Here is a 25,820-nt window from a genome sequence, read left to right as displayed (position 1 = left end):
ACGGGTGCTTCCATCACTCTCTCACACAGCAACGGCCTCCGTGAATTCATGGTTGGAGCTGTGGTGATCACAAGACCCCAAACACCTGCTGGGGGTGGGCTAGAACCACTTCACAGAAGGCAGCTGATGTCCTGAACGCGACAGCTTTTCAATATACAGCTTTCAAATACAACAAGTGCAGCTGAACAAGCCTACTCAAACTTTTTAGCATCCACTAAAGGTCTTTCAGCAAAGAAAGACCCCTCCATCTGCCCCAATCCATCATCAAGAAGGCCCCGCTCATCCATCCCAAGCACCACTGGCAACAGCAGATTTGCGGCCGATATTGTTAGGCGGATTTTAAAACCGTAGCGCCGTACCCGTGCCGGGAGGAGGTCTGAGGGCACGGGGCGGATGGCCGGCCGCTCACCGAGGGCTCCCGTTTCAGCCCCAGTCTGCCCCACTCCGCGCACCGGCGCCTTTGTCACGGCACCCCGCGCACTGGCGCGACGGGCGCCAGGCCCTGGACTAGCGGCGGGGTGCCGGGGCAGGAGGGCTGCGTGGGCGCGGCCGGGCTCCGCGGGGCTCCGGTCTGGGGACGCCGAACCCCACCCGGGCCACGGTGCCGACCCCCGCCCGCGGGTGCCGGGGATGCAGCGGGTCAGGGTGCGCGAGCCCTCGCCAGAGGGGCAGCGGCACCACGTCGCGGGGGGTCACGCGAGGACCGACCCGAGGGCGGGCGGGGGACGGCTGGACCCGCCGCCCTTTGTGCGCGCCCCGGGGAGCGGACCGTGCCGTGCGGGGCCGGGCTCACCCTTGTGCATGCCGGTGTAGCGGTCCTTGAGCACGGTGAGCTCGTAGATCTTGCCGAACTGCTCGAAGAGCGGCTTGAGGTCCTTCTCCTCCAGGTTGCGCGGGATCTGCCCCACGAAGAGCTTGATGGCATCCAGGTCCTTCATGCTGTCGGGCTGCGCGGGAGGCTCCGCGCCGCCGCTGCTGCTCATGGGGGAGGCTCGGCGCGGCGGCTGCGGCGCTGGCGGGAGCGGGAGCGGCGGCGGCTGCCTCCTCGCCTCGCCCTCGGTGAGTCTGGCCATGCCCCGCGCCCGGCGCGGCTGCGGGCGGACGGGGGAGGCAGCGCGGCTCGGAACGGCCCCGCCGCCAGCGCCGCCGCCGCGGCGCCACAAAGAGCCGCGCCGCAGCGCCCCCTGCGGGCCCGCGGGCGGCGGCGCGGGGGCCCGCGGGCGGCGGCGCAGGGTGCTCCCGGGAGGGGCGCGGGGGCCCGCGGGCGCGGAGAGCCGCGGGCGCGGAGGCAGGGCCGCTCCGGCTGCGCCCCGAGGGCCGAGGAGGCGGCAGCGCCTGTCTCTCCGGGGCAAGAGAAGCGACGTGCTCGTGCGAGCCAGGAGGAGAGCTCTAAGCACCTGCGAATGGGCGCCCTGTGCTCAGCAGGGCCGGGAGGTGTTATTTGTAGGACTTGGTACTTATATCAGAAGCTCAAATTGTCGTCAGCTGCCAGAAAATTAGGCATTAGAGCTTCTTCCAAAATAAGAGCTTGCTCTTGCACGGCTAACAAAAGACAAGGCGGAGTGCCTTTCCACACCCCTGACAGAAATCAGTGTTTGACCCCTTTTTCTCCGTATCTCAGCACCAGGGTCTGGAGGAAAAGAAACTACTTAAAGCAGAAAATTTCCTAACACAGCCCTCTCCCAAAGCAAAGAAACTGCAACAGAGCAGTCAGCACAGGCACTGGTCCTGGAGGGTGCTTAGCTGCAATGGGAAGCGATATGTGGCCCCTCTACAACCTTGGCTAGGCCTCTCTGCCTCAGGCCCTTGTGTGCAAAGCCCCCTTTACTTTGAGAAGCTCAGCTCCCTCCTAACTGTGGCTTGGCAGAGGCATTTCCCACTATGTCCCATTCAGACTGTGCCAGATGGTCAGAAGCTGGCCACATATCCACGATGAAGAGCCATTATCGCTACCAGGGTCAGATCTGACTCACGCGAGGATGTGGATTGCTCTGCCACCAGATTCTCCAGTTCTGACAGATGATGTGAGGCAGCAGGGGATGTCAGTGCTCTGAGCAACACAGGCCAGGGGGCCCAGGCTGCTTCATCTCTGCTCCACCTCTGTTACACCATGGTGATGCTGAGGCACAGCACACCCAGAGCTCGTGCTCCACCAGAAGCAGCTGCCCTCAGTGGCGCAGCTGCAGGGATGCAGCCCAAGCCAGCTCTGCTGCCCACAGCCACACACTGCCTTCATATCCCACCGGGCATTTCCTCTGCAGCATGCACAGCTCCTGTCGTCACACCATACATTTTAGCCTGTCATCCTGCCCCAGCGTCCCTGAAGATGAATGGACTTCCGCGCCCTCGTGCTGGGAGGAGGGAGGGGGTGTGTTTGCTCAATTGCTTGCAGAGAGTGCTTTGGCAGAGCCAGGTGCTCAGCTCTGCTGAGCACACCAGGCCTGAGGCTTTACAAAGGACTGTGGTGCAGGCACAACCCAGCCTCTCTTCCCCTTGCTTAATCTCTCTTCGAGGAACTTTCTGATATCTTGCCCTGGATCCTTCAGATAGATGGAGGCAGCGAGTGGAGGAGGGGACCTTGCTATCCAGCACATGTACCCAGTGTAACAACAGCTCCATGCTCCCACACAAGCAGTCCAATTCACCAGACTGCCCTCTTGCCTGCTCCCACACCCCATCCTCTTTCCTGCCCTCTCCCCACCGCACCCCACGTACTCGCTCGCACAGCCCCCCTCCCAGAGCACGGGCTCAAGTACTACCCAGATCTGTTACACTTGGTTTTCCCCAGGAAGGTAAGAGGGCTGACTCTAGGCCCCTGCAACAGGACGTACCTGCAGGCACTTTCAATGCTGATATCTGTGCAGGAAAGGTCAGGAAAAAGGGGTGAGTTATCAGGGGAAGAAGAGGGGTCCCAATCCTAGGGAGCAAAGGCAGGAACTGAGAGTACTGTTCACTGTTCATGTATGAGCACTCACCTGGCTCCCAGGCTAAAGTCATGGCAAGAATGACAGCTGCCCCTGCAGAACCAGAGGCACACGCTGGCCCTCACTGGGAAAGCTCTGTGGATTCATTCCTCTTCTCTCTTGTGCTCAGCAGAGAATCTCAACCCTCTCCAAGATACAGTTCTGCACTTTTCTTTCTCCGGCCCTGGTTATTGTCTCAGCCTGTGTGTGGAGCTGCCAGAACACTTACTTACTCAGGGCCAGCAGGTGCAAGAGCCTGAAATTTGCATGCAGGCTTTTCACTGAAATGAACTCACAAAGGCCTTCAGCTTTTTGCAGCCTGGCCTGAACCCAGGGGCCATTGCAAAGCATCAAGACTCTTGCTGTAGAGCTGCCTTGTGTTTGAGGGTGGTACCACTCCTAAAATTCACCCTAAAAAAAACCCACAGAACTCTCCACACTGGTCAAACTTTCTGTTTACATCTCTTGCAGGGACTGCCAGGGTTCTGCCATCTATTTGGAAGTCACAGATGCATCAGCTGGGAAGCCTATGACAAGTCAAGCTGTTCTCATTTTAAACAGCTGCAAAGAGATAAGGCAATCTTAAAAACAACAGACCTTTATCGCAACAGGAGCAAACCTCGCCTTGGATAAATCATGGCTAAGCAAGTAATGTTTTCAAGCACCTTTCCACACCTAGCCTGCTTTTTCATGTCAGCTGCTGCAGCACAAGCTGCTCTAGGCCTCAGGTAGAAAATGTCTATTTAGTAAGAAAGATATATATCCACTATCTTTTGGAGTCCATGAATGGGAGTATTATAATCACACTGACTGCAGTAGAAAAAAACAGACATGAAAATACTGCTGGTAAATGAAAAAGAACAGCTGCCAATCCTGGAGTTTACAGAGTCAGACAGAGAATTATATACCACAGTAACAGGATTAAGGGGTACATAAAAGACCATCATAGGACCGAGCGAGTGAAAAAGGGAAATGACAGGTCACCTTTGCCAATGCAGAAGAAACATGTTGCATCTGTCTCTGAGGGGGCTGCAAGGGAGAGCTAGAAGGGGCACAGAGCTCAGATGCATGATTCTCAGATGAAGGAACAGATTCTGCCCAAACCTGAGACACTACTTCAAAAAAAAAACTGTTAGAAAAAAACCACATTGTGTGTCCAGGAAGTGTCTCTTCTGCAGAAGAGACATTTGCTAGTGAAAAATTAAAGGTGGTGTTTTCTTTAAACACATCTGCATTTTCCTGGCTTGTGGCATATAAGTGTTTGGATTTAGACAGGGGCAGCTTAAGATAAAAGGTGAACAGGTCTGGTCCAGTGGCCCAAATTTGACAAAGGACACAGGAACAGCAAGATACACTTTGCATTAGGAGTGCCTGCACTTTCCTTCCAGCTCCTAAAGGCATCGAGGAATGGAAAAAATACAGGCTGGAGCTCTGAATTTCCATGTCACCTAGGAGACAGCACTTGAGGCAGGAAATCCTCACAACAGCCCAGAAAAAAAAAAAACAAACGAGGGGAAAGATCTTTCAAAACAATCGCCTTCCCTTACCTATTTGCTCCCCTGGCAGAAGAGCCAAAGGACTAGTTAAGGCTGTCCTAGCAGAAAATATCCAAGCAACAATATAGTATCTCAAGAAGATAAAAGTTCATTCCTGGAACGAATTAATTCATTCCAAACACAATTCATTCCAAAAACAATATGATTGTTTTTGGTCTGGAGGAAAAGGTTCTGCAGAGGAAACAGCTCCAAGACAGATTAACAGTTTAAGAGAACATCATCCTCTCCACGTACAACTTGCTATAAATTTTCATCCTCTTGTTTACTAAGACTTTGCTGTTTACCTTTCATTGGATATCTGTTATCCCAACCAATTTAAGATCAGTGGATTTTTTTTAATATTTTAACTCTGTGACAAACCAAAAATTAACTAAGTTTTAAGGCTTGTGGATTTTATGACCGGAAGTCATCTATAACAGTGGGTAGACTGGAAATGAACATCAAAGATTCCAGATATCTTTCTGATCAAGAGCAGCTGTTCTTTGAGGATTTAAAAAAAAAAAAAAGAAAAAGAAAAAAGTACCTTGTTGCCTGTTACACAAAAAGTTTGGGTTGTCTGCAAACTGTTTCTTCCAACACTTGAAAGCAAGCTAACCAGAAAACAATGGAACACAGTCTTCCTTTCCCAATTAAGAGAAGGTCCAGTTCTAGAACCATGAAATATTCAATTGAGCTGATCAAGTTCAGTTTGGACCTGTTTTTAATCAGCAAAGATATTAAGTTCTGCTGATTTGAGCTGGATCCTCCCTCTGCCCCCCAAACGCTCTTGGAGCATGCATCGTGCAGAGAGATGGTTGTTTCCTCCAGGGCTGGGACAAAGTAAAAGGAATGAGCATCCCTAGCATCTTGGGTTCATACCTACACCACCTGCTACTCCTTCACCTCTTTCTTTTTGTAAGTTCTTTATCTTCCCATCACCTTTAGTCTCTGAACACTGTGTTAAAAGATTATGTTATAATATTACACAGGAATAAGCTTACAGCACGAGCAACCTGGCCTTGGGACATAGTCTAGTATCCCCATGCTCTCTCTCACTTGCTTGAGAGAAAGAAATGTGACACTTGAATAGAGAACACAGGATTAGAGCAGAATGCCTCAGTCATCAAGTCTACCCATCTCCACTCCTGCTCCAAGCAGCTACAGCACTGAGCCCTTCAAAATTTTTTTTTAAGAGACAGTTTTATGACAAAAGGTTTGTGTTTTGTTTTTTTTTTTTTATCCTGCTATCCCTAGTGAAAGGTAAATCCAGCAGTTACAAATTCAGCATTTAGGAAAGCCTAGTTTCATAGATTTCTAGGTTGGAAAAGACCTTAGAGATCATCGAGTCCAACCGTCCCTAGTCCCCATTAAACCATATCGCTAAGTAGATCATCCACCCTATTCTTAAACACATCCAGGGATGGGGACTCAACCACCTCCCTGGGCAGCCTAAGCCTTTCAGTTCACTGCTCCACCCCACATCTTCCACACAGCCCTAAAGCTGTTACAGTCCCAGCACCTCCATAGAGCAAGGGCCTTAGTACCTCCTACTGTACCAAGGTGTTGCAAGTGTCAGATATATTTAAGAGCATGAAGCATTCAGATACTATGGAAACCAGGACAAGAGAAAAACCAAAAATAGATGGAAGATGCAAGCTGTTGAAGAGTCTGAGAAGTCTTGCTGAGGAATGCTGTGCTTGCTGCAGCTGTTCCAGAGTGGCATCCATTTAGAGCTCAAGCATAAAATATCCTCTCTCTCCAGTCTTTCCATAGCTTGTTGTTTTCCTCTGCCACAGGGAAAGGAATATTCTTTTTCCTCCGTAGGCCTTTGATTTCCCATCTATTTAATAGACCTCCTAATTACCAGTACCTTTGAATGATTCACATCCTAGCTTGCCCTTCCCATGACCTGGAGTAGGCTGCTGTCTGACTGCTTCTGTATAGCAGGTTTATTGGGAACATATCACGAGAACAAACACTACAGTGTGCTCTCCTTCTGAAAGGGAAATCCAACAGCAACCTCCAAAGAAGGATGCCTAAAACAAAGAGTTGAGGTGCCAGCCTGTGAAACACTATGCCTCTCCTTTTTATAATGCAAACACATTTATTGTGTATATTGACCCTCTACAGACAAACCAGTTGCAAACGTATAATAATATCTTTCTTCACTCAAAAAAACCCACCACCAACAAAACAACAACACCCCAAAAAAACACCAAACAACCCTCACCAACACAGAAAGTACTTGAAATAGCCAGAATGACACGTGGAGGAAACACAGAGAATGGCACCATGAGGTATACAAACCATCTTACACAACAATCAACCAAGTGGAAGACAGTTACAGATGTGGAGCAGTTACAGCACTCCACAAGGCAGACTGAAGCCATCCACCCCAGAAAGCCAGGCTGGGTCATGTCACTCACCAGCACGTACCTCAAGTCTGCTTGAGACCAGAGATACTGAAGTCTCACTTCACAGCACTGGCTCTATTTCCAGGTGCTCATTACAAGCTACTTCTTGAAAAACAGAAGAGTCTCTGGTCTCTTCAGCATGACCACCACCTCTGTGAGGTAACCTCAGCAAGGTAAGGGGAAGGCTCCAGATAAGAATCCTTGTCTTTATAGTTGTCAGGAAACAAATTGAAGGTGTCCAAGATTCTTCATCTTATAATTTCTTGACTGCGGCATCAATCTCAGGAATTATCTCCTTCAGCTGGTTCCACTGTTCTGCAGACAGGGCAATCCCTAGCAACAGCAGAAGGAGAAGTTTCAGAGGCAGCAAGGGTTAAGCATCAAGTAGCACACCAGATTGTTTCCTTCAGACTAGCTACAGAAGGGAAAGTTGGAATCTGAGGAGGCAGAGACCAGAAACAGAAGCAGCCTCCTAAGCATGGCAGTTGTGCGAGCACTTCAGCATCCTTATCAAGAAGTACTCAATGCTATCACATCATATGAGAATATAAGCTCAAGTTGCCTTTCAAGAGTCCCACAGCCCCTTCTAGCCTGTTTCCTAGTACAAATTCCCACCCATGTGAGCTGGGAAGAAATTCTAGGAGAACCTTACTCCACACGGCAGTTAGGACACCATCCTTTCAGCTGTGCAAAGGAAATAATGCCAACTCTAGCTCTATTAAAAAAAAAAAAGAAAAACACACCTGCTGCTAACAAGAAATCATTAGCGTGGCTTAAACACTAGAGAAAAACTGGCTTCTTTTTAGATCCAGCAAAGATAAGGTCTTGATGTCCTGTCCCTCTCCCTTACAAAACACACACAGCAGTGGAATTGCTGCATGGGTTCCAGCCAGATGTTGTTAACGTCTTCCTTTTGGCTTTGTTAAGAATCACATTAAAGAATTAGGGTCCAAGCTTTATTAAATTCTCTAGGTAGAGATCAGGGACTAAGAACTCTTTAGAAAAACAGCAGAGGCAGTATTTAAATGAAAAAACATTTCTTCATGATCTCGGTTTTAACTGGCACATCTTCTGTCTTACATTGGGGGTGTGCTTTTTGCAGCCTTGAAGGAGTTCACAACGCTCCTTTCCCTCTCTGCCCCCAATGGCACAGAAAAGCTTGAGGGCTTTGCTTCCCATTTTCATTACAGGGTACACAGTTCCCTCTAAGTGAGTAATTTACACTTGTAACTTCTCTGAAGGAAGTTAATTTCTGGAAGGAAAACCATGCTTAGTGGTTATGAAGCAAACCAAGCTGAAACAAATTAGTCTGCTCTGACACAAAAATCCATAGCAAGGACTGAAAGGTTCCTCAGGAAACCCCACATTAACTGAAGCTTTGCTGGGTGCAACACACAGGGCAGGTGAAAAAAAGTGCAGGGCTGGTGAACTATGAGACAAGCTGGCAAGTCACTGGCAAAGCCCCAAACCGAAATGCCTAAGCTGAGTGTTGACTCATGAGCTGATGAGCTCTGGAGAAAAACGCGTCTTCCCTTCTCCATCTGCCTTTGCTTGTATCACCAGGTAGCGCTGCTGTGATGTGCCACCGAAATTGTGCCACTATATCACATTGTCAGGCAACTTGCTGAAAGAATAAGGGCACCTAAACCAGCAGCACTGGTGTGTCTTGGCAGGGATGCAGAAGGATCTTAACCTCCCTGTCGCAACCCAGGTAGGGGAGGATGGCAACACTGCTGGGAGGCTCTCCCTGCCGAGCACAGCTCCACCATTACGGATCAGAGCCAAACACACAAAACGCCACCTTTCTGCCCTGGGCATCAGCAGCACCAAACCGCAAGTTTGTCAGCCGGCAGCACGACCCAAGGAAGCAGCATCGGAGCCAGCGCTGTCGCCCTCCCTTCCCCCGCCGGGCGGCTCTGCCGCTGCCAACCGCGAGAGGACGGCTGGGCAGCGACGGCACCAGAGTCCCGCGCCGCTGCTCCGAGCGGCCGTGCCGAGCTGCGGGGCTCGCCGGCGGCTCCCGGCCGCTCGCCCGCGGCTCCCGGCCGCTCGCCCGTCAGCCGCCGCCGCCCGGACCGAGACCGCGCCGACCCCCCGCGCGCCGCTCCGCGCCGCTCTCCCGCCCGCCGAGCCGGCGCGGCTCCCGGCTGCCACCTGGCGGACCCGCTGTACCTTTCCTCCCCGGTTTCGCGTCGCCCTCCTTGTCCGCATAGAATTCCCTGATGTCCACGAGGACCTTCCCCTTGAAGCGGGACACTCTGACGTAACGCATCTTCCCAATCTGCGGCGACACAGACCGGCGTCACACCCGCCCCGCCGCGAGCGGCTCCTCAGCCCGCGGGGCCCCTCGGGGCGCCAGAGGACTCGTGAAGAAGCAGCCGGAGCGCCGGGCGGCCCGCTCAGCTACCGCGGCGGCAAGCGGAGGGGGTAGAGGGGAACCGTGCCAAGAGGCGGAGGCGGCTGCGCTCCTGGAGCCAGCCCTGCCCTCCGTACCTGGAACATGCCCTCCTCTTCACTGCCTTGTCCCAGAGGCTTTTCCGTCACCTTTGACGGTTTGGGCTCTGTTTTCGGCCTTTTCTCAGGCTTAGAAGACATTTCTTTCTTTCTTTTCTAGAAAGAGAGATCACCAGTTTGAACAGCCTGGTCTGAGAAGCCGCAGCCCTTCCGGGCAGCACCTGAGCCTCCACAGCGCACCGGTTCCGCGGCCCACGCTGAGGCACACGTGCTACGGGGCACCCTGCAGCTGCCCGGTGCCCCTGCTGCCGCCGCGGGGGGCGAAGGGGCACTGCCAGGCCCCCGCCCTGCTTGCCCCGCGGTGCGGGCAGGAAAGGCGTGTCGCTGGCTCTGGAGGCCGACACTCGGCCGGGAGGCTCTGCGGGCGGCTCTCCCTTCTCTCCGGGGCAGCGGTACCTTCCCCTCCTCCTCCTCCTCCTGGCTGCTCTCCGAGCTGCTCGTCCCCACCAGCTCCTCGGCCTTGGACATCCCGCGGGAGGCGCCCCGCGCCGCTGCGAGTCAGCCCAGGAGCGGCCGGGGCCGCCGGGGCCGGCCGTCCCCTCGTCAGCACGGCTCGCGCCTGGCCGGGCCCCGCCCCGCCCCGCCCCGCCAATAGGGCAGCTCCGTGCTCGTCCCGCCCCGCCCCCCGGCCAATCGCTGCGGCGCTGCCCGCGTGCCCCGCCTCACGGAGCGCGCGGCGGCAGCTGCGAGCGCCGAAGCGGGCCGGGGGGCTGCGGGCCCGCGCGGCCCCGGAGAGCCGGCAGCCGCCGCCGGGCTGAGCCGGCCCGGCCCGGGCGTGGCCCTGCTGCCGGCGGGCACCGGAACGCGCTCCGGTTGCGTCGGAACCCGCCCGGCCGCGGGCTGGGCTCCCCCGCCCGGCCCCGCATCACCCGAACGCCGGGCAGCACCGGGCACGCGGCAGGGGACGCGATCCCCGGGAGGCGGGAGACTGGCCCGGCGGCTCCCGCAGCAGCAGGCCGGGCCTCCTTCGGCAGCCCGCAGGGAAGCCACGCACCCCGGCGGGACTTCGAACGTCCCCGCAACGCGGGGGGCAGGTGGGGCAGCTGATGCTGGAAAGGCCTTGCCGAGGAGAAGCCCCCGCTGCGCGGCCATAGGCGGAAGCAGAAGGAACGCGCAGCCTCTCCTCCCCCTTCTGCCGTGTTTACAAGTCACTCTGCCGCTCTGCAGCTGTGACCGCGCTGGTTGTTAAGACGTAGACTGAGCCATGCTCAGGGAACAGATCTCTTGCAATGTTGATCGTTGGAATAAATAGTTGATGAGTGGCAATGGCAGAGGCACAACATTCGACTACTCGCATACTGCGTTGGCTCCTCGGGTAGGCAGTTTTTCACAGTATTGAAGCTGTCTTGCATAGAAACTTTAATTGCTTTGAATCAGCACAAATCCTTTGAATAAATGGGAATTTGCTCACCTCAAGGTGCTGGGATCTTGCTCAGGGTCTGTAAATGTTTTCTGCAATACTGTTTTACTTTTAGGTATATAGAAGGGATGATGTACGCTCTTAAACACACCCTTTTTGCAGGGAGTCTATTCCTTCAAATAATGCAAGGGGATTCCAGTCTTTTAAGCTTCCAACAGCAAATAGTTCTCCAACAAATCTGTTCATCAAACCTACTCACTCAGTTTATTTTTCCAAGGGAAAAAGGGACAAACAAATAAGGAAATGAAAAATGTTAAAATACTGAAATATTATTACATTTATAGTCAGAAAAAAAAATCAACTGCATTGAATTTTCTATTAGCTTTTAAATATTTACCTCAATACACATTTGTTCTTTAGGACACACAAGAGAGAAATAATTGAGTTAACATTGCTAGGTAAATCAACTCTTTTTCCTGAGCTGCAAATATTCCAATAACCTTAGAGTTGCTATCCAATAACTACAAATGGAAACTAAACAGATCAAAGTGAGCAAGCAGGAGCCCACACTTGAGCACCCAGAGGCCCAATTTACTGAGATGTATAGAAATGATCTGATCCCGTCATTTCACATCAGTAAGTCAAGACCGAATGGCTCTTAAATGCAAATCCCAGCTTGGCCACAAGGTGCAGGAGAAGCCCAGTATTTTGGCTTGTGCTATGAACATGACAGTGCATGATTTAAAACAAACAAAAACCCCCAAAACCAAGTCCCACAACAATTTTGGGTATCTGTGGTTTTAAACGTCTAAATACATTGTGGTGACTCCTCGAGCCACAGATAGTGCGGTACCTAGTTCCATTTTGACTTCAAGGTCTTTCCTCTTAGCAGTGAGTACAAGGGTAGAGTTCATATTGCACAAGAACACTTATTTCATAACGATGAACCGATCTCTCTTGTTTGGGAGATCCACTACAACAGTCCAAACTACTCGCCTACCGTCCCCGTTAGTGCACGTGTGGGTGGGAGTGGGCAGAAGGAATTAACAGCTCCAGTGTTTACATCCTGTTGGAAAACCAGATTTTTGTGAGCTGCAGACTTCGACAGCATAGGTAAAGTCAGACAGATAGCAAAGAAAATTGTTTTATGGCTAGAAGCATCAACTGCTAGCCGCTTATGTATATGTGGACATATGCTTTTCATGCTTCTTCCTTCCAGACCAGGCAAACTCCTGGTAAAAAGGATCGGTAAAAATAGAGGCAACAACAATCAGCTACGCAGAGCTCTTCCGCAATGTTGTGGAGAACTTTTATTTTACCAGAACAGCTGTTGGATTTCTGCCTTTGTGTGTCATGTTCACAACAGAATTGATCAGATATGCTGCAGTATGGATCAGCACCATTTTGCTTGTTTTTCAAAACCTAGCAGAGTAGCAGGGTCTATTTACAAGCTTCTCTATCAACTTCCCAAAGGAAACAGCAACGTGAGAACTAAGTTCACTTTCAGGATGGGCACTCTGTTCCAGCTATGAGAAAGTTGGAATTTGACTATCTCAGATTCGAGTGTGTAACATTTCACTGCACATGCATTTTGATCAAAAGCATAAACCTTTATCTGTAGTAAAAACTACTTTCTATGGCAGCCAGCTGGAGATACACAAAATGCACCTTATCAGATTATAGGACAAATTATCCTTGTGTGGGAGAGCAATGTACTATCCCAATTGCCCTTCAGGTTTATGAACTCTCCTCATTTACCTCTATTCACCTTTCTTTTAGACAGCTGCCACTGGCTTCTGGCGCTGCATCAGGAGTGTTGGCAGTTTATTGAGGCCACAAGGAGCTAAAGTGTTTGCTCTAACACTACTACCTTGACAGGGACACAGCTGCAACCACACTGGGTTGCCTTGGTGGAAATTTTTGATTCTGAACTTCTCATCTGGAAGTCCGAACATTGACAGTCTCCACTGCAACGAAGAATGCTCCAGGCCTCTTCTGTTCTCTCTTACCCACTACTTGCAAATTTGTAGGCATCAAGTCAAGCTGCAGCAGGGTTGTTAATAATTGTTTTTTTCTGTTTTCCTCAGTGAAGTAACGGAGTTTCATGAAGCCTGGTTAAGTAATCCGCTGGATTAGGGGGGACACTCCCTCTTCAAGTGTAACACACTAGAAATGTATGATGCAGCTGGAGGCCTGTGAAAGTACTTTGAGGTATTCAGAACCTACAGAGAAGTTCTTCAAATAGCCACTGTACCATGCGTGTTCTGAACCTATACAGTCCAGAGCATGCACCTTCCCATAGCACAACATATGTAGTCTCTAAGGGCAGAGCATAAAAGCCAGTGGAAAACAATCAAGGTTCATCTTCCAGCCACTCCAGCAATTTCTGAAGTCATTATAAATTCATTTGTCAGAGGAGTGTCATGAACACTTCATGCATGCAGAGAGACACATTTTAACTAAGCACTCAAAAAAATCAAAAAAAGGCGTTTCCCTGTCGGGCTGATATTTCAGGAGCGCTTGGTATCGTGCCGCCTGCTGATATTACAGGGAGCCACTGACATGCTCTCCTGGAAAAGACCCTTTAAAGAACAAGTTGCTCCACGTTTACAGTAGCAGAAAGCACACATCATGGGGTAAGGGTACTCCAAGGAGGAGACTACAGTGAAACAAACAAAGACGGATGAAATCAGCGCTTTGGTCCTCATCCAAAGGACAAGAACAGCGACTGGCCACAACAACCCCTTTTCTAACAAGTGCACACACAGCAGACAAGGATGCACAGCTTGAATTTTCCTTGCATACAAAAAAAAGGGTACACCTTCATTTGAACTCACAACAGCTTCTCAGCCTCTGTAAAAGATGCTATTTTAAATACAAGTAGTCATTTAAAACAAAAAAAAGGTAGTCACCGTGGTCTGTGAAGAGACCTCATGTGCATAGAACAAATTACAGAAAGGACTCAAACATTGTTGAGTGGCAGGACAGTAGTATTCAATCAGGACATCTAGAACCACAACTAGCCTAGGACTGTAATCAGTATCTTGATGTATTTTCCAGAAGAACTTGAGGGGTAAACAAAGTGCAACACTGCCCAGAAAGGGCATTCAGCTCTTACCAGAAATTGGTGACAAGTATCCTGCCTGCTTATCTCAGATGGCAGAATTCAGGAAAGACTTAAGATGATGACAATGCTTCAGCAACTGGTTACCTGGCCCTCCTGATCTTTGCACAGCACTGGCTACTATTTTGGACAACTACTTAGCTCTCTCCATCCAGAAGCATCGCCAAACTAAAAATAAGGCTTGCTCAAGGCTAAAAGTAACAGAGAGCATATGTTCCAAGATACACTCTCTTAGGTACAGTTCTGGAAACGGCCATGTTTAAAATGACATCCATAAAACTTCATTTTTTATTTTGTTTTGCTTTTTAATGGCCAAGTGACCTGTCTCCCTTCATACATACTGGGGGCAACACATGAAAGGACAATAACAAGCACTTTGGGAACTTGCTTATATGTGCAGGCCAGGAACAGTGTTTCCAGAAATAATAGAGCTGAAAAACATTAAATGAGACCCTGAGATGCAGGTGAACTTGGGAAAACACCCCAAAATCCAGAACCCATCTAGAAGTGAAAACTGAGGAATGAAGACTGAAGGGATTATAGACCAGAGCTCTGCAGGAGCAGGGCTGCTCTTGCTATTAAAGTAACCAGCTCATTTAAATACATGGAACAGCACAGAACATGACCCTGCAGCAGCTAGGACTGTAGAACACCCCTTAAAAACCAAGCATAGTTTAGCACAGTGGTGGCAGCTCTGAACTGTTCAAGGACCGTAAACTTTAAATCAAGTACACAACAAAATGCATCCTCCAACAGAGAGAGGAGAGAACCTGTCCTTGTTAAAACGAGTTCCTTGCATTAGGGTTCTTACAATCTTTCCTCATTCTGTCAATAACAGTCAAGAAGATAATTTACAGTGCACCTCCTAAAAGGGAATGAGTTATTGCACAGTCTAAACAAAATGCAACGAGACGCTGGCTGCAGACACTGTTTGCTCAGCCCACGTTCCTAAAGCCAGGCAGTGAACTTAAGGAAGAGGTGCCATAAGAAAACATGCTAGTAGTATTTTCTTTAATTTGCATGTACACTTCTTTTCTTTTAAACAACTGCTCTGAGTCCTTGTTTGCTGGGCAGAGATGATACAACACTCTACTTTGTAGTTTAATTTTCCAAATTGGCTGTATAGCACACGTATCCATGATGGTGCTGGACTTGGTTTTACACTCACAGGAGCTGCTCAGAATCACCCATTCAGTGTTTAAACAACCTGCAGGAACTACTGAAGTGTCTGAGCCTCTCCCTCGCCAAAAAGCAAAGGAAAACAGACATGGTGCAAGTCAGGGGAAGAAGATGAAGAAAAGCACTTAACAGGTGCATAAGAGTTAAGTTTTCATTTTCTTTCTGCCTTCCTCCCCTCTATAGAGTAGCAAAGAGGAGACAGGAAGAGAAACAGCAGAATTCAATGGAAGGCAGAAGGTTCCTGATGGGCTCACCGATGGCTCAGTGTTGCTGTATGGGTGATGACTCGTTGCTTCACTGCTGCTTGTTTTTAAGAGATAATCTCTGTATCAACTTGTAAAGGAGACCAAAGTGCTGGAAATAGAAGGAAAATAAGTAACCATGAGTCCTTATAAATTCTAATAAAATGACTGTGTTCTACACAAAGAGAAAACTTACTAGAAGGCTTAAAATAATACTAATGTGCAATTGCAGTACCTTCTTTGGATCACCCACTAGCACTCTCATCCTGAAGACAGAGTGGGACTTGGTGAATTAGAAGGAATTATTACAATGAAGCCAGTTACTTGAAGTTGTACAGAAAGCGATGGCTTACAGAAGTGTTTGTGCAGGCCTGTATCACTCCATTGTGAAGATGCAAGCATTTGTTAAAGGCTTTACATTTTTTTGGATGCAATTCTGTTCCTTTTGAAGGGGAATAGAAAGCTTCAGATTTCAATACATGCATGATATTTCTCACTACAGAAACGCTGCTGCTAGCAGTTTCAGGAATGCAAAAATGAACCAGGCAAACACACAGATTCTCAGTAGTTCACAAGCCTTTGACTGGATCTTCTCTTTCACCACTTCAACCAGTGACTTAGAAATTCACTTAATTCCTCTTTTGATTCTGCTTTCATTAATTTCATTTTGATTTGATAAGAGCTACTTCAGATATTTGACAGATATAACGATGCAGGCTTCAAATAATTTGGAATAACAAACGTAATGACAGCTGACAGAAATCAAAGTATATCTTTATGTTGTTACATGAGACTTTTAACTGCTTGTTGTTTCCCCAAAAGAATAACAAACATAAATAACATGAAGACATCAAAATTTATATTGACCTAAAACAGTTCCCTTTCATTCATGTTCTTCAGGAAACCCAGTCAGGGCCAGAAGCCCAGTTCACAGTGGCTTTGTTAACACTTAAAACCACTAAATTTAAGTTGGCTGTCCAAGGCATGGAGTATCACATTTCCAGGAGTATGGACAAAGGATATATTTATGGGTTCATTAGGGAAAAAAACAAAACAAAACAAATCCCTGAAGATGCATTTCTAAGCTGCATCCGAAGTTCAGATACTAGAAGGATCTGCCAACACTCCTAACTTACTGCAAGCTGCAAACTTTTAAGATTACAGCACATTTTAGTTACCCTGAGAAGTTTCGGTCAGAAGCTGTCACACAGTCAAAACAACTTAACAAGCCTTGACCAAGAGAAGGAGCTCTGTAAAAGTTTTACACTACAATGGCAAGAGATTGCCTTCAGCACAGCCAACTAAGATACTGAAAAACACACACATCAAAACAGCCAGCAATTTTGGATAACTACTTTTAGAGCAGGGTGGCATTATTGTTCCAACTTTGGTGCTGGGACCGTGTGAGCACCAGTAGCTCACGTGATTTATGAGGCAACTAATACGTGCGTTTCCTGCTTCTCTTACCTGCACTGCAACATAGGCAACACCAAGGTAGGCTGCAATACAGACAGCCAGAAGCAGGTCAAAGATCGCTGGCTTGACCCTGCAATAAAGAAAGAACACATGAAATTGCTACAGCAGTTACTGCCACAGAGTGAGGCAACATGCCCAAGGGAATTCCATACCTGTATGCATTCATCACCTGCTTCAGCTGGTCATAGAAAACAAACTCAGGGTCCCTGTGAAAAGAAGAAATTCTTCAGGTTGTATTACACTTCTTGACGCTGCAGTACCACCCAGACCTCTGTTCCCAAGGAGTTCACCCAACTAGAGACAGGTAAGCATGACCACCTTGCATACCAGTTTTGAACTGATTTTACTTGTCAAAGTCTTTCTTTTCCTACAATCAGAAGCTTAAGGATACGATGCAGAACACGTGCTGTTCAGGTGTCTCAGAAGAGGCACGTGGAAGATGCCTCACTGGGTTCATTAAACTGCTTCAAGCCAAGCGTGTTAGACAGGATGGAAGCTGCCCTTCTGCAATTAAAGCAAGCTCTCTAGGGGACGTTAGTTCTTTTCCTGCATTCAGAGAGAAGTAGCACTCAGAGTGGGAAGAGTGGAACCAAAACAGTGAAAAAACAAACTCCTCAGACAGAGGGAGCTGCTGAGATTTGTTATTGTGCTGTGAGGAATGATGAAAAGCTTTCTCTCGGAGACAAGAGCATGAACCAAACTGACAGGAGAACAGAGAAGAGCAATCACTTCCAACCACCTGCCAAGAAGCCAGAAAACCTGTAGCTCAGAGACAAAATTTGTTGGAGGGGAAAGCCAGTTTGCATGTCTGGGCTGGTTCTTTCATCTCTTTTCTTACCGTTTGTCTGCCTTTACATGATGCTGTTTGACATCCTTCAGGTAGCGACCCATGCAATATTCTAAGGTATTGAGGAAGGTGCTATCTTTATCAATCAGCTGGGCAGCCCTGGGCTGACTGCTCAGCCAGTCCATCACTGATTCTAGTTGCTCCTGCTGGATCTGCTGCAGAAAAATACCACCAAAGACAGGAAGTCAACCACACATAAGCTAAGACCACACCTCTCTCCCAGACTCTTGATTCCTTCTTCTCATAGGTTACAAAAATGCACTGTGCTCACCATCTGATCTGTGAAGATCTGCAGATCTTCAGGTGCTCCCTGCAAGGGAAAAAACAAACTCAGCCTATTGGTGAGAGCAAGCTTGGCTGGGCAGCACAAATCTGGCTAGCGCTGCACAATGGGCAGCTCTTACCTTGTCTGTTAGGTTGTAGATGACCCTTGTCAAAGCCTCAGCAATGATCCTAGTATTCCTGGTTAGTGCCTTAGTGTCTATTCGTGCCCTAAAGCAAAAGAGGGGATTATGGACTTGTCAATGGGATCAGCTTCCTCTAGAAACCACCCTATTTCACTGCATCAAACATGAGCCTGAATCCAGAGCCCAGCTCTCAGTGTTTTTTCACCCATCCTCTGACTATGAGAACAGCACAGGCAGTCATAAGCCCAACTTGTGTTTCTGGGCTGGATTTCAACTGCAGCCTTCCCTAAGGCCTCTAACCTCCTATCCATGATGCTGTTGCGCAGGCTGTCCCGGTGGCTCTCCAGATGGGAGATGGTGAATGCTGGCAAGCGTCGGATTGCAAAACGCTCATGCTCCCACGCCAGCATGTCCTCAGCCAAGTTTATCTTCTTGTGCACCATGGAAAACTTCACCTCCGGGAACTGGCTGGCAACAACCTGAGGGAAAGGACAAGCCATCCAGAGTGTCATGCTGCCCACTATACAGTCCCATCTTGCACTGCCCAGTCCACCTAGACCCAATTTTTTTTCTATTCCAGATGGTAAATGTACTTCCACCTGTAAGGTGCAGTTACTGCCATTAAAAAGCTGGTTTTATGCCAAAAGAAGCTGTTTTAATGTCACTACAGGGTAGCTTTTGCAAGCAACAAGCCGTAAGGAAGAGCAGTGGAAAATCCAGCATATCTAGTCTGCTCAACATGAGCCAGCAGGGCGCTCATGCGGCCCAGAAGGCCAACCGCATCCTGGGATGTATCAAGAGAAGCGTGGTCAGCAGGTCAAGAGAGGTGATTCTCCCCCTTCACTCTGCTCTTGTGAGACCCCACCTCGAATACTGCGTCCAGTTCTGGTGTCCCCACCATAAGAGAGACATAGATCTGCTGGAGTGTGTTCAGGAGGGCCACAAAGATGATCCAGGGGCTGGAGCACCTCTGCTACGAGGACAGGTTGCGGGAGCTGGGATTGTTCAGCCTTGAAAAGAGAAGACTTCGGGGGGACCTAATAGCTGCCTTCCAATACCTGAAGGGAACCTACAGGAAGACTGAGGAGGGACTTTTTACAAGTGTGTCCACTGATAGGACAAGGGGAAATGGGTTTAAGTTGATTGAGAACAGATTTAGATTAGATCTTAGGAAGAAATTCTTCAGTATGAGGGTGCTAAGACTTTGGAATAAATTGCCCAGAGAAGTTGTGGATGCCCCCTCCCTGGAGGTGTTCAAGGCCAGGTTGGACAGAGCCTTGAGTAGCCTGATCTAGTTGAGAGGCGTCCCTGCCCATGACAGGGAGGTTGGATTGGATGATCTCTAAGGTCCCTTCCAGCCTATGCCATTCTATCATTCTATGATTCATTTGGGACTGTGGCACGAGGATTTGCCTGCACTTCAAATCAAATGACTGTAAACAATACTTGAAACATTTCAATGGCACACCCTTTCTTCACATCTTCGTTCCTTCCTCTCTTGGAGAGCTGCAGCTCCCCATAGTAAGTCCCGAATTCCCATCTACCTAAAATGCTTTTCATTACCATCTCCAGTTCTCTCAGAAACGCATGCTGCAAGGTCCCCTCCTTGGGAGGCTTTGAGACATGGAGATGAAGGCTATTGCCTCGGCCCAGAGTATCAAGGCAGAGAACAAATGCTACGTTGTCCTGCAGCAGGCTGGAATCTGGAACAGAAAAATCCAAACCTTTATTGCTATGTTTTGTGCTGAGATTTCCATCCCACAAAAAGCAAGGCCCACACAAGGAGATTCTCACAGGAGGGCTGACATACTAGACACTTAACACAATCGTATTAACAGAGGCTTTGCCACAGCACATGCTGGAATGCCAGCTCCTTACTCACCAGTGTGGTCCAAATTGTCTTCCAGCCACCGCTTGGTTCCTTGGTAATTAAACTTGCCACCTCCAGATGCGAAGAACAGCAAGTTGTACCTGCCCACCAAAAAAGACAGGAAAGTGTTTGCACACTGCACTCCATGGCTGCAGAACTGCTTTACTCGGCCTTGGAGGCACGGTGAGATCACAACAGCTAGCACGTGACATTCCAGGCAAACCGTCCGTTAACAAACACTTCTGACATGCCGCATACTAAGGTCATGTCAGGACAGGGTAAAAGGGGGGAATTCCCAGTGCTTGAGGATGGAATCTACTTCCTACATCGTTCCCTCCATTTTTCCCCAAGATTGAACAGAGCTACCGCAAAGAAACCAGAGGAAGGAGATTGGTCATTAACAGCAGCTGTATTCGGAGGGAAACAAAACAGAGTAAAGAAAGTAAAGGACCACCTGTAACACTCTGCAGGTCTGGAGCGAACGCCCTTCGTATCCAATCTCAGCTACACACATTCAAGCAAGAATAGGGCAGTTTCTTACCCAGCATGGGTACGTCTGTAGGTGTAGAGCCGGGAAAACAGCCTGGCAAGTTCCAGTAGCACTGAGATACCACTGCCATTGGAGTCAGCACCATGTGACAGCCACTGCAGGATGAAGTGGAACAGAGACAAGGTGATAACCCCAAACTTATTCTCACATACCAGAGCAGCCTTCAAGATAGCACACCTCCATGCTCTGGTTATAGCTGCCCCACATCTTTAAGGCCAAGAAAAACCATAGGGGCAAAGGCCACACGGGAAAAAAGACAGGAATATGCAGAGAGCTGCAGGAAGAAAGAATACTCACTGGAGCCACTCCAAAAGAATCATAGTGAGCAACTATCACAACGGTAGGCAGGTCTTCTCCACCCAGCCCTGTCAGCCTTCCCTGCAGAAGGAGGAGATCAGTGTCACTCAGCATTGCCTCTTGTGCGCCTGTACAAAGACAGCCTGACCTCTGCATGCCTGTAGAGTCTGCAGTGGCCTCAGTTCTGAGGACTTCAGACAGTTAGTCAGCTGAGACACCCCTGACTTCTCCTATCAGTCCAAATGTCTCATGATAAATAAGACATTCCATCAATGTTGCCAGTTTGAATCCGTATACAACTCACCTCCACGCTGGGTATGAGCCAGTCGTTGATAGCTTTGCTTTGGGCTCCGCTGGTCACCATCTGGAAGCCATTGGCAGTTGCCGTGTGCAGCAGAACTAGAAAAAAAAAAAAAGTACACCTGAGAAAGTTTCATCCCTTTATTTCCCTTGCTAACCGAGCTTTGAAGAGACCAGCTTTAAACCATTTAAGCCTTTTCACTTGTCGCTTGGGTTTATGCACTGACACGGAATCCTGGTGACCAAGCATTTTCATTGTCCTGAAATCCCAGTATTTCAAGCTGGCTGAAACAAAAACTTTTCTCCAGCAGTCCTAAATTTAATCACGAGCAGCAGGTCAATAAGATAGTAAAGTTATTTACAAGGGAACACTTGGAAGCACTGAACTGACTTGTGGCCAGACAAAAAGCTTCAGCTTCTACACTGTAGTCACTTCACATCTTCAATGCTGTTTTTAACCTGAGTTTTGCTTTCTATCTTACTTGCAACAGTGTGAAGCTGATAACTCAACTCCGTGCACCTGTGTTACGTAATCACATAATACTCTCTCTTATATTGTGGTTTTGTTCCATTAAATCCCAAAGCACTTTAACAAAGACAGAATAAACATGAAGGCAACAGAACACTGGTTCACGCTGCATATGATGCAGCAGACTACTTCCAGAGGTGGGATCAGGCCTGTCTTCCTCTAAACCTTTCCTCCACTTGTTAGAACCCACCTTCTGCAGCCGAGGCAGAACCCTGTGACGCAGAAGCAGCCCGCGTTTGTTCATAGATAGACAGCAGCTCTTCATCTTCCACTGCAAAGTAGACTGGCACAATGGTTTCCATAGCAAGCATTTCCGGCTCTATCTCCATGAATTGCTGAGGATTTAAGTGAGACACAAACTTAGCATCTGCTAAACACGCATGAGGGAAGAAAAAAATTAACAACCAAAGCAAAGACAGAAAGGTAAGTTTTAAAATTAGAATTTGATTTGTTGTGTGTTACAACAGGAGCTTTCAGTCCTGCAGCAACCCAAGCCTTTCTCCCTCTCAAACACATCTCCTATTGGAAGAGAAAGGGAACTTGTTTTTTTTACCCTTACAACATCCTGTGGGACAGAAGAGATAGATCGTGGCAAGATGATCACCACAGCACCAGCTGACTGGCGGAGAGCCTTCTGGTACTGCTCATAGGAGAAATCCACCAGCTGCATCATGACACAGCGGCGGCTCAGGACGTCCGCTTCTACAGTGCGGGCTTCTGTGTTAAGCACTGCGCTCCTGGTGCCTGTGAGGAGAGATCAACAAGAGGTTCTGTAAGTGATTTCATCACACCCCCTTTGCTTGAACCTAGCTCCTTCTCAGAACAGTCTTGTTGACAGCCCGATGCAGAAAGCTAAGTTTGTCTCTTTCCCCCGTTCAAGAAGCAACGGAGATCTCTGTTTTCTCCTGGCATCCATCAGAGCAACCAACATCTGTGCAGCCAAGTCCTGCCAGGCTCCCCTTACTCCAGCACTACATACCTTTGACCACCTTCTAGTCTTCCTCCCCACCACAACCACGCAGACTACCTGTTTGCTCAGGTATTTGCACCTAATACCTGCAGGCAGCAACAGATCTGGAGAAAGTCTGGCCTCTTGCTATGCAGCCTACTGCATCCTCAAGCTTAGGACCATGTCTGCAAGCAGAGGATGCAAGTTGTGCAGAACCACTTTGTGAAAGGACACAAGGCTACCCCACGTCCATCCAAAGGGCTGTTCTAGCTCACCCACTGGGATGTTCTGTGGCTGAGAAAATTACAAATGAGCAGACTGCTTCTAACCGCTCCCTCTCTCCTACTCTCAGTTTCAGCATATCAAATCTTCCACATGAAAATGCAGTCCTTTGGGAGAACAGCAGCCTGGCAGCTTGCCAGCAGCTCCAGCATTCTCCAAGAGAGGACCACAAAGACATCTTGTATAGAGACATTCAAATCCACCTTACAATTTGTTATGCTCCAAATCCAATTTCTTCTTCTGTAACTCTGGCACCTACACTGAAGACTTCATCAGACTAGGTCCCCATGCAGTCAGGGAAGGAGCAAGGTGCTTCAGAAGGCATCTCAGCCTATGCCAAACAGGAGTGTTGCTAAAGGTTAGATTTAAACCTGGCTTAACTTAACTGTAACACTAGTTTGGTCTCATCAAAGGTCAGATCACCTACACAAGAAAAATCTGTACTTCCATTGCAGAGTATCAGAGGGCCATACACCCAGAAAAAGAGTTAGGGGACTGTCTGAATTCTCCACATAGAGCTCCTACACTGTCTAACAAACAAACATTAACCATAGCCCCCCTGATCAAAGGAAAACAATCCATAATGAGGATAATCCTGCCACTATTCCCAAAACATTGATATGTAAACATAGCAAAGTGTGAATCCAGAGTCTGCTCCCAGCACAATCCTCTGACATCTAAGCGGAGCAGACCCAACAGTATTTTCTTACAGCACAGCGAGACAAGTTGATTTTCTGTAGTTTCTCTACAGAGAACTGTTTAATAATCATTCATTTACAATCTAAAGAGTTCTATTGTAACATTATTAGAAGAAGTCCAAGTTTGTTCTTAAATTGCTCTATGATTGATGTTAACAAAAAACTCTTCTACCCCCTGCAAGAAAAGGCTTAGCAGCAATCTCTATTTGGTCTTTTTGGAAAAGACTATGAGAATGTGGAACAATAAATAGCTTTTATTCTGAAGGACAGCTGGCATGAGAACACACATGGAACAGGAACATCAGCTAGCCAAACGGGCTGGCAAGGAACAAAGGAAATACACAATCCACCAAGACAAAAAGCTCCAGAAAAAGAAACAGCATAAAAAGTTAATTGTAGGCATCTTAAAAAACAACGTGTGGCTTTTTGAGAGTTCACAAAATACTTCTGAAATACGCTTAATATCCCCATGAAAGAGCCTACCACAGATCTAGTGAAGTTCTCAGCAACAAAGGTCTCAAGATGTGGACATATTTTGAGAAACTGTGATGGAAGAATCCAGAAGAAAATTTAGATACTCAGAGGTCACTAGTAGTGGCTGTAACACTGTAGTGTTTACAAAGCGTGCAGGCATAACTGGCATTTCATAACTTCTACTGATGTTTGATCTTATGAAGATCTGAAAGATCTAAAGATCGTCTCATGGATAGCAGAGACTAAATGTGGGGCTGTAATGCCAGACTGTTAACATAAGTCTGAAACTTTGGCCACAAAATAGACAGCAGGAAGAGTCACTCACGGACAGAATATGTGCCCTGATCTGCAACAAAATATCTATGGAAGACTCAGAAACAGCGCTTGATTCTGGGCTAGTGAGTACAGGCGGGTGGAGGCTGTCGGTTACAACACTTCAATGATTTGCAGAACAGGTTGTGTTTCTGACTCGAAGATGTTGCACAATCAGCAGCCTGGAAGCAACAGAACAGAGGAACTCGAGGTCAAACATAAAGGAAGAACTGTAAAAGAAAGGACTTTCAAATAAGGAGACACCGGAGCGACAGACACTGCTAATGGAGACTGAAGAAGAGCGAAGAAGAATCAACCTGTCAACAGAGAAGTCAAGGCAAGAGAACCAAACCGAGCTCATGACCAAGCTCCCCAGTGCGCAAGAGGGCTGCAGCTGGACTGCTTGAAACGCAGAGAGTTCGGCCCACAGACAGGAGCCTGCAAGGACACAGCCGGGTCCAAGGACGCCCCTCGGTCACTACGTGAGCGCTCTCGGCATCCCCCTGCTTGTGCGGAGACTGGGCAGTAAAACTGGGCCGGACGGGCCCGCCTGCGGCCTCCCTCAGGTCCGGGCCCGCGGCAGCCTCTCGGGGCCCCCCGAGCTCTCCCGCTGCCTCCTGCGGACCGGGTCGCGCTCCCCGGGCCGCCTCCGGCTGCGCGGCCTGCCCTGGGCTCCTCCCCGGGGCTCCCTCGGCCGCGAAGGGGGCCACTGCCGGGATTCGCCCTCCCGGTGGGCCGGAGCCTGGTGCCGGCCGGCGACCGCACCGAGCCCGGCCGCGCCGCGCAGTATCTCACCGTAGGGCTGCCCGCCCAGCTCGTACTGCTGCATGCGGTACACCGTGAACTCGTGGGCAGCCTCGGCGGCGGGCGGCGGGCCCAGCAGGAGCAGCACAGCGGGCACGAAGAGCAGGAAACTGAGCGGCAGACATGAGGCCTTCAGCACCGACTCCAGCACCTCGCCCGCCTCCTCCAGCATGGCCGCGGCCCCGGCCCCGCCGCTGCGGCCCGCTCCCCCGGCACGCGCGAGGCGGCGAGGCACGCACGACGCAGCGCGCTCCGCCCGCGCCCCCCCCCCCCGCCCCGCAGGCTGCCGGGAGCTGTAGTTCGCGCACTACCGCAAGGGGCGCTGGGAGCTGTAGTCGCGGCGCCCCGCCCGGCCTGCAGGGGGCGCTCCGCGCGGCGGGCGGGAGCTGCGGGCCCCGGCGCGGAGCCGCGTATCACGCGTCGCAGAACAGCGGCGGCGAACGCGCCCGGCGCCCGCGCGTGTGCGGGGCGCGGCGCAGCGCCTTCTCCGGGCCCTGCTGCCGTGGGAGGGGAACGGGGGGCTCCTGCCGGCCCCGGGAGCGGGGCCCAGCCAAGGGATGCGCCCCGCGGGCAGCCTGGCCCGGCTCCAGCGCGCAGCCCTGTCCCGTACCAGCCACCTCGCTGCCTCCCTCGGCAGCATCAGACCTCCGGGCTGCTGCCTGGAGGCCGCCTGCTACGGGGCCAGCCACTGGGT

General features: G+C 49.5%; 3 protein-coding genes across 7 annotated transcripts in view; all 3 read right to left on the bottom strand.

The window, feature by feature from the left end:
- Window positions 1-1,073, bottom strand: part of CELF5 (CUGBP Elav-like family member 5) — a 38,082-nt gene extending 37,009 nt beyond the window's left edge. The window contains exon 1 of the mRNA XM_086627601.1: window positions 794-1,073. Coding sequence (XP_086483727.1) covers window positions 794-1,073 — 280 coding nt within the window. The remainder of the gene's footprint in view (window positions 1-793) is intronic.
- Window positions 1,074-6,628: 5,555 nt separating this feature from the next.
- On the bottom strand, window positions 6,629-9,894 carry LOC147526804 (activated RNA polymerase II transcriptional coactivator p15-like). The gene is made up of 4 exons (XM_086627858.1): window positions 9,823-9,894; window positions 9,406-9,522; window positions 9,085-9,193; window positions 6,629-7,245 (listed from the first exon to the last, which is right to left on the bottom strand). The coding sequence occupies exons 1-4, from the start codon at window positions 9,892-9,894 to the stop codon at window positions 7,166-7,168; spliced, it is 378 nt and encodes a 125-aa protein (XP_086483984.1). The 3' UTR covers window positions 6,629-7,165.
- A 1,259-nt stretch (window positions 9,895-11,153) lies between these two features.
- On the bottom strand, window positions 11,154-25,298 carry NCLN (nicalin). 5 transcript variants are annotated; one of them, XM_086627720.1, is made up of 16 exons: window positions 25,118-25,298; window positions 22,161-22,351; window positions 21,798-21,942; window positions 21,083-21,177; window positions 20,779-20,859; window positions 20,473-20,576; window positions 19,944-20,032; window positions 19,625-19,764; window positions 18,362-18,540; window positions 18,059-18,146; window positions 17,926-17,964; window positions 17,646-17,809; window positions 16,960-17,013; window positions 16,799-16,877; window positions 15,344-15,443; window positions 11,154-11,852 (listed from the first exon to the last, which is right to left on the bottom strand). In XM_086627720.1, exons 1-15 carry the CDS (start codon window positions 25,296-25,298, stop codon window positions 15,384-15,386), a joined length of 1,689 nt encoding a protein of 562 aa, XP_086483846.1. In that variant the 3' UTR covers window positions 11,154-11,852; window positions 15,344-15,383. The 5 variants fall into 5 exon arrangements, with proteins under 5 accessions (XP_086483846.1, XP_086483842.1, XP_086483845.1 ...); XM_086627716.1 differs by lacking the exon at window positions 11,154-11,852 and adding an exon at window positions 11,862-14,341; XM_086627719.1 differs by lacking the exon at window positions 11,154-11,852 and adding an exon at window positions 11,862-12,312.
- Window positions 25,299-25,820: the final 522 nt, after the last annotated feature.

Source organism: Tauraco erythrolophus, chromosome 28 (genome assembly GCF_009769465.1).
Source record: "Tauraco erythrolophus isolate bTauEry1 chromosome 28, bTauEry1.pri, whole genome shotgun sequence".
In the NCBI taxonomy this organism is placed as follows: domain Eukaryota; kingdom Metazoa; phylum Chordata; class Aves; order Musophagiformes; family Musophagidae; genus Tauraco; species Tauraco erythrolophus.
Note: the sequence above shows the minus strand (reverse complement) of the source record. Positions and strands in the feature narration are given on the sequence as shown.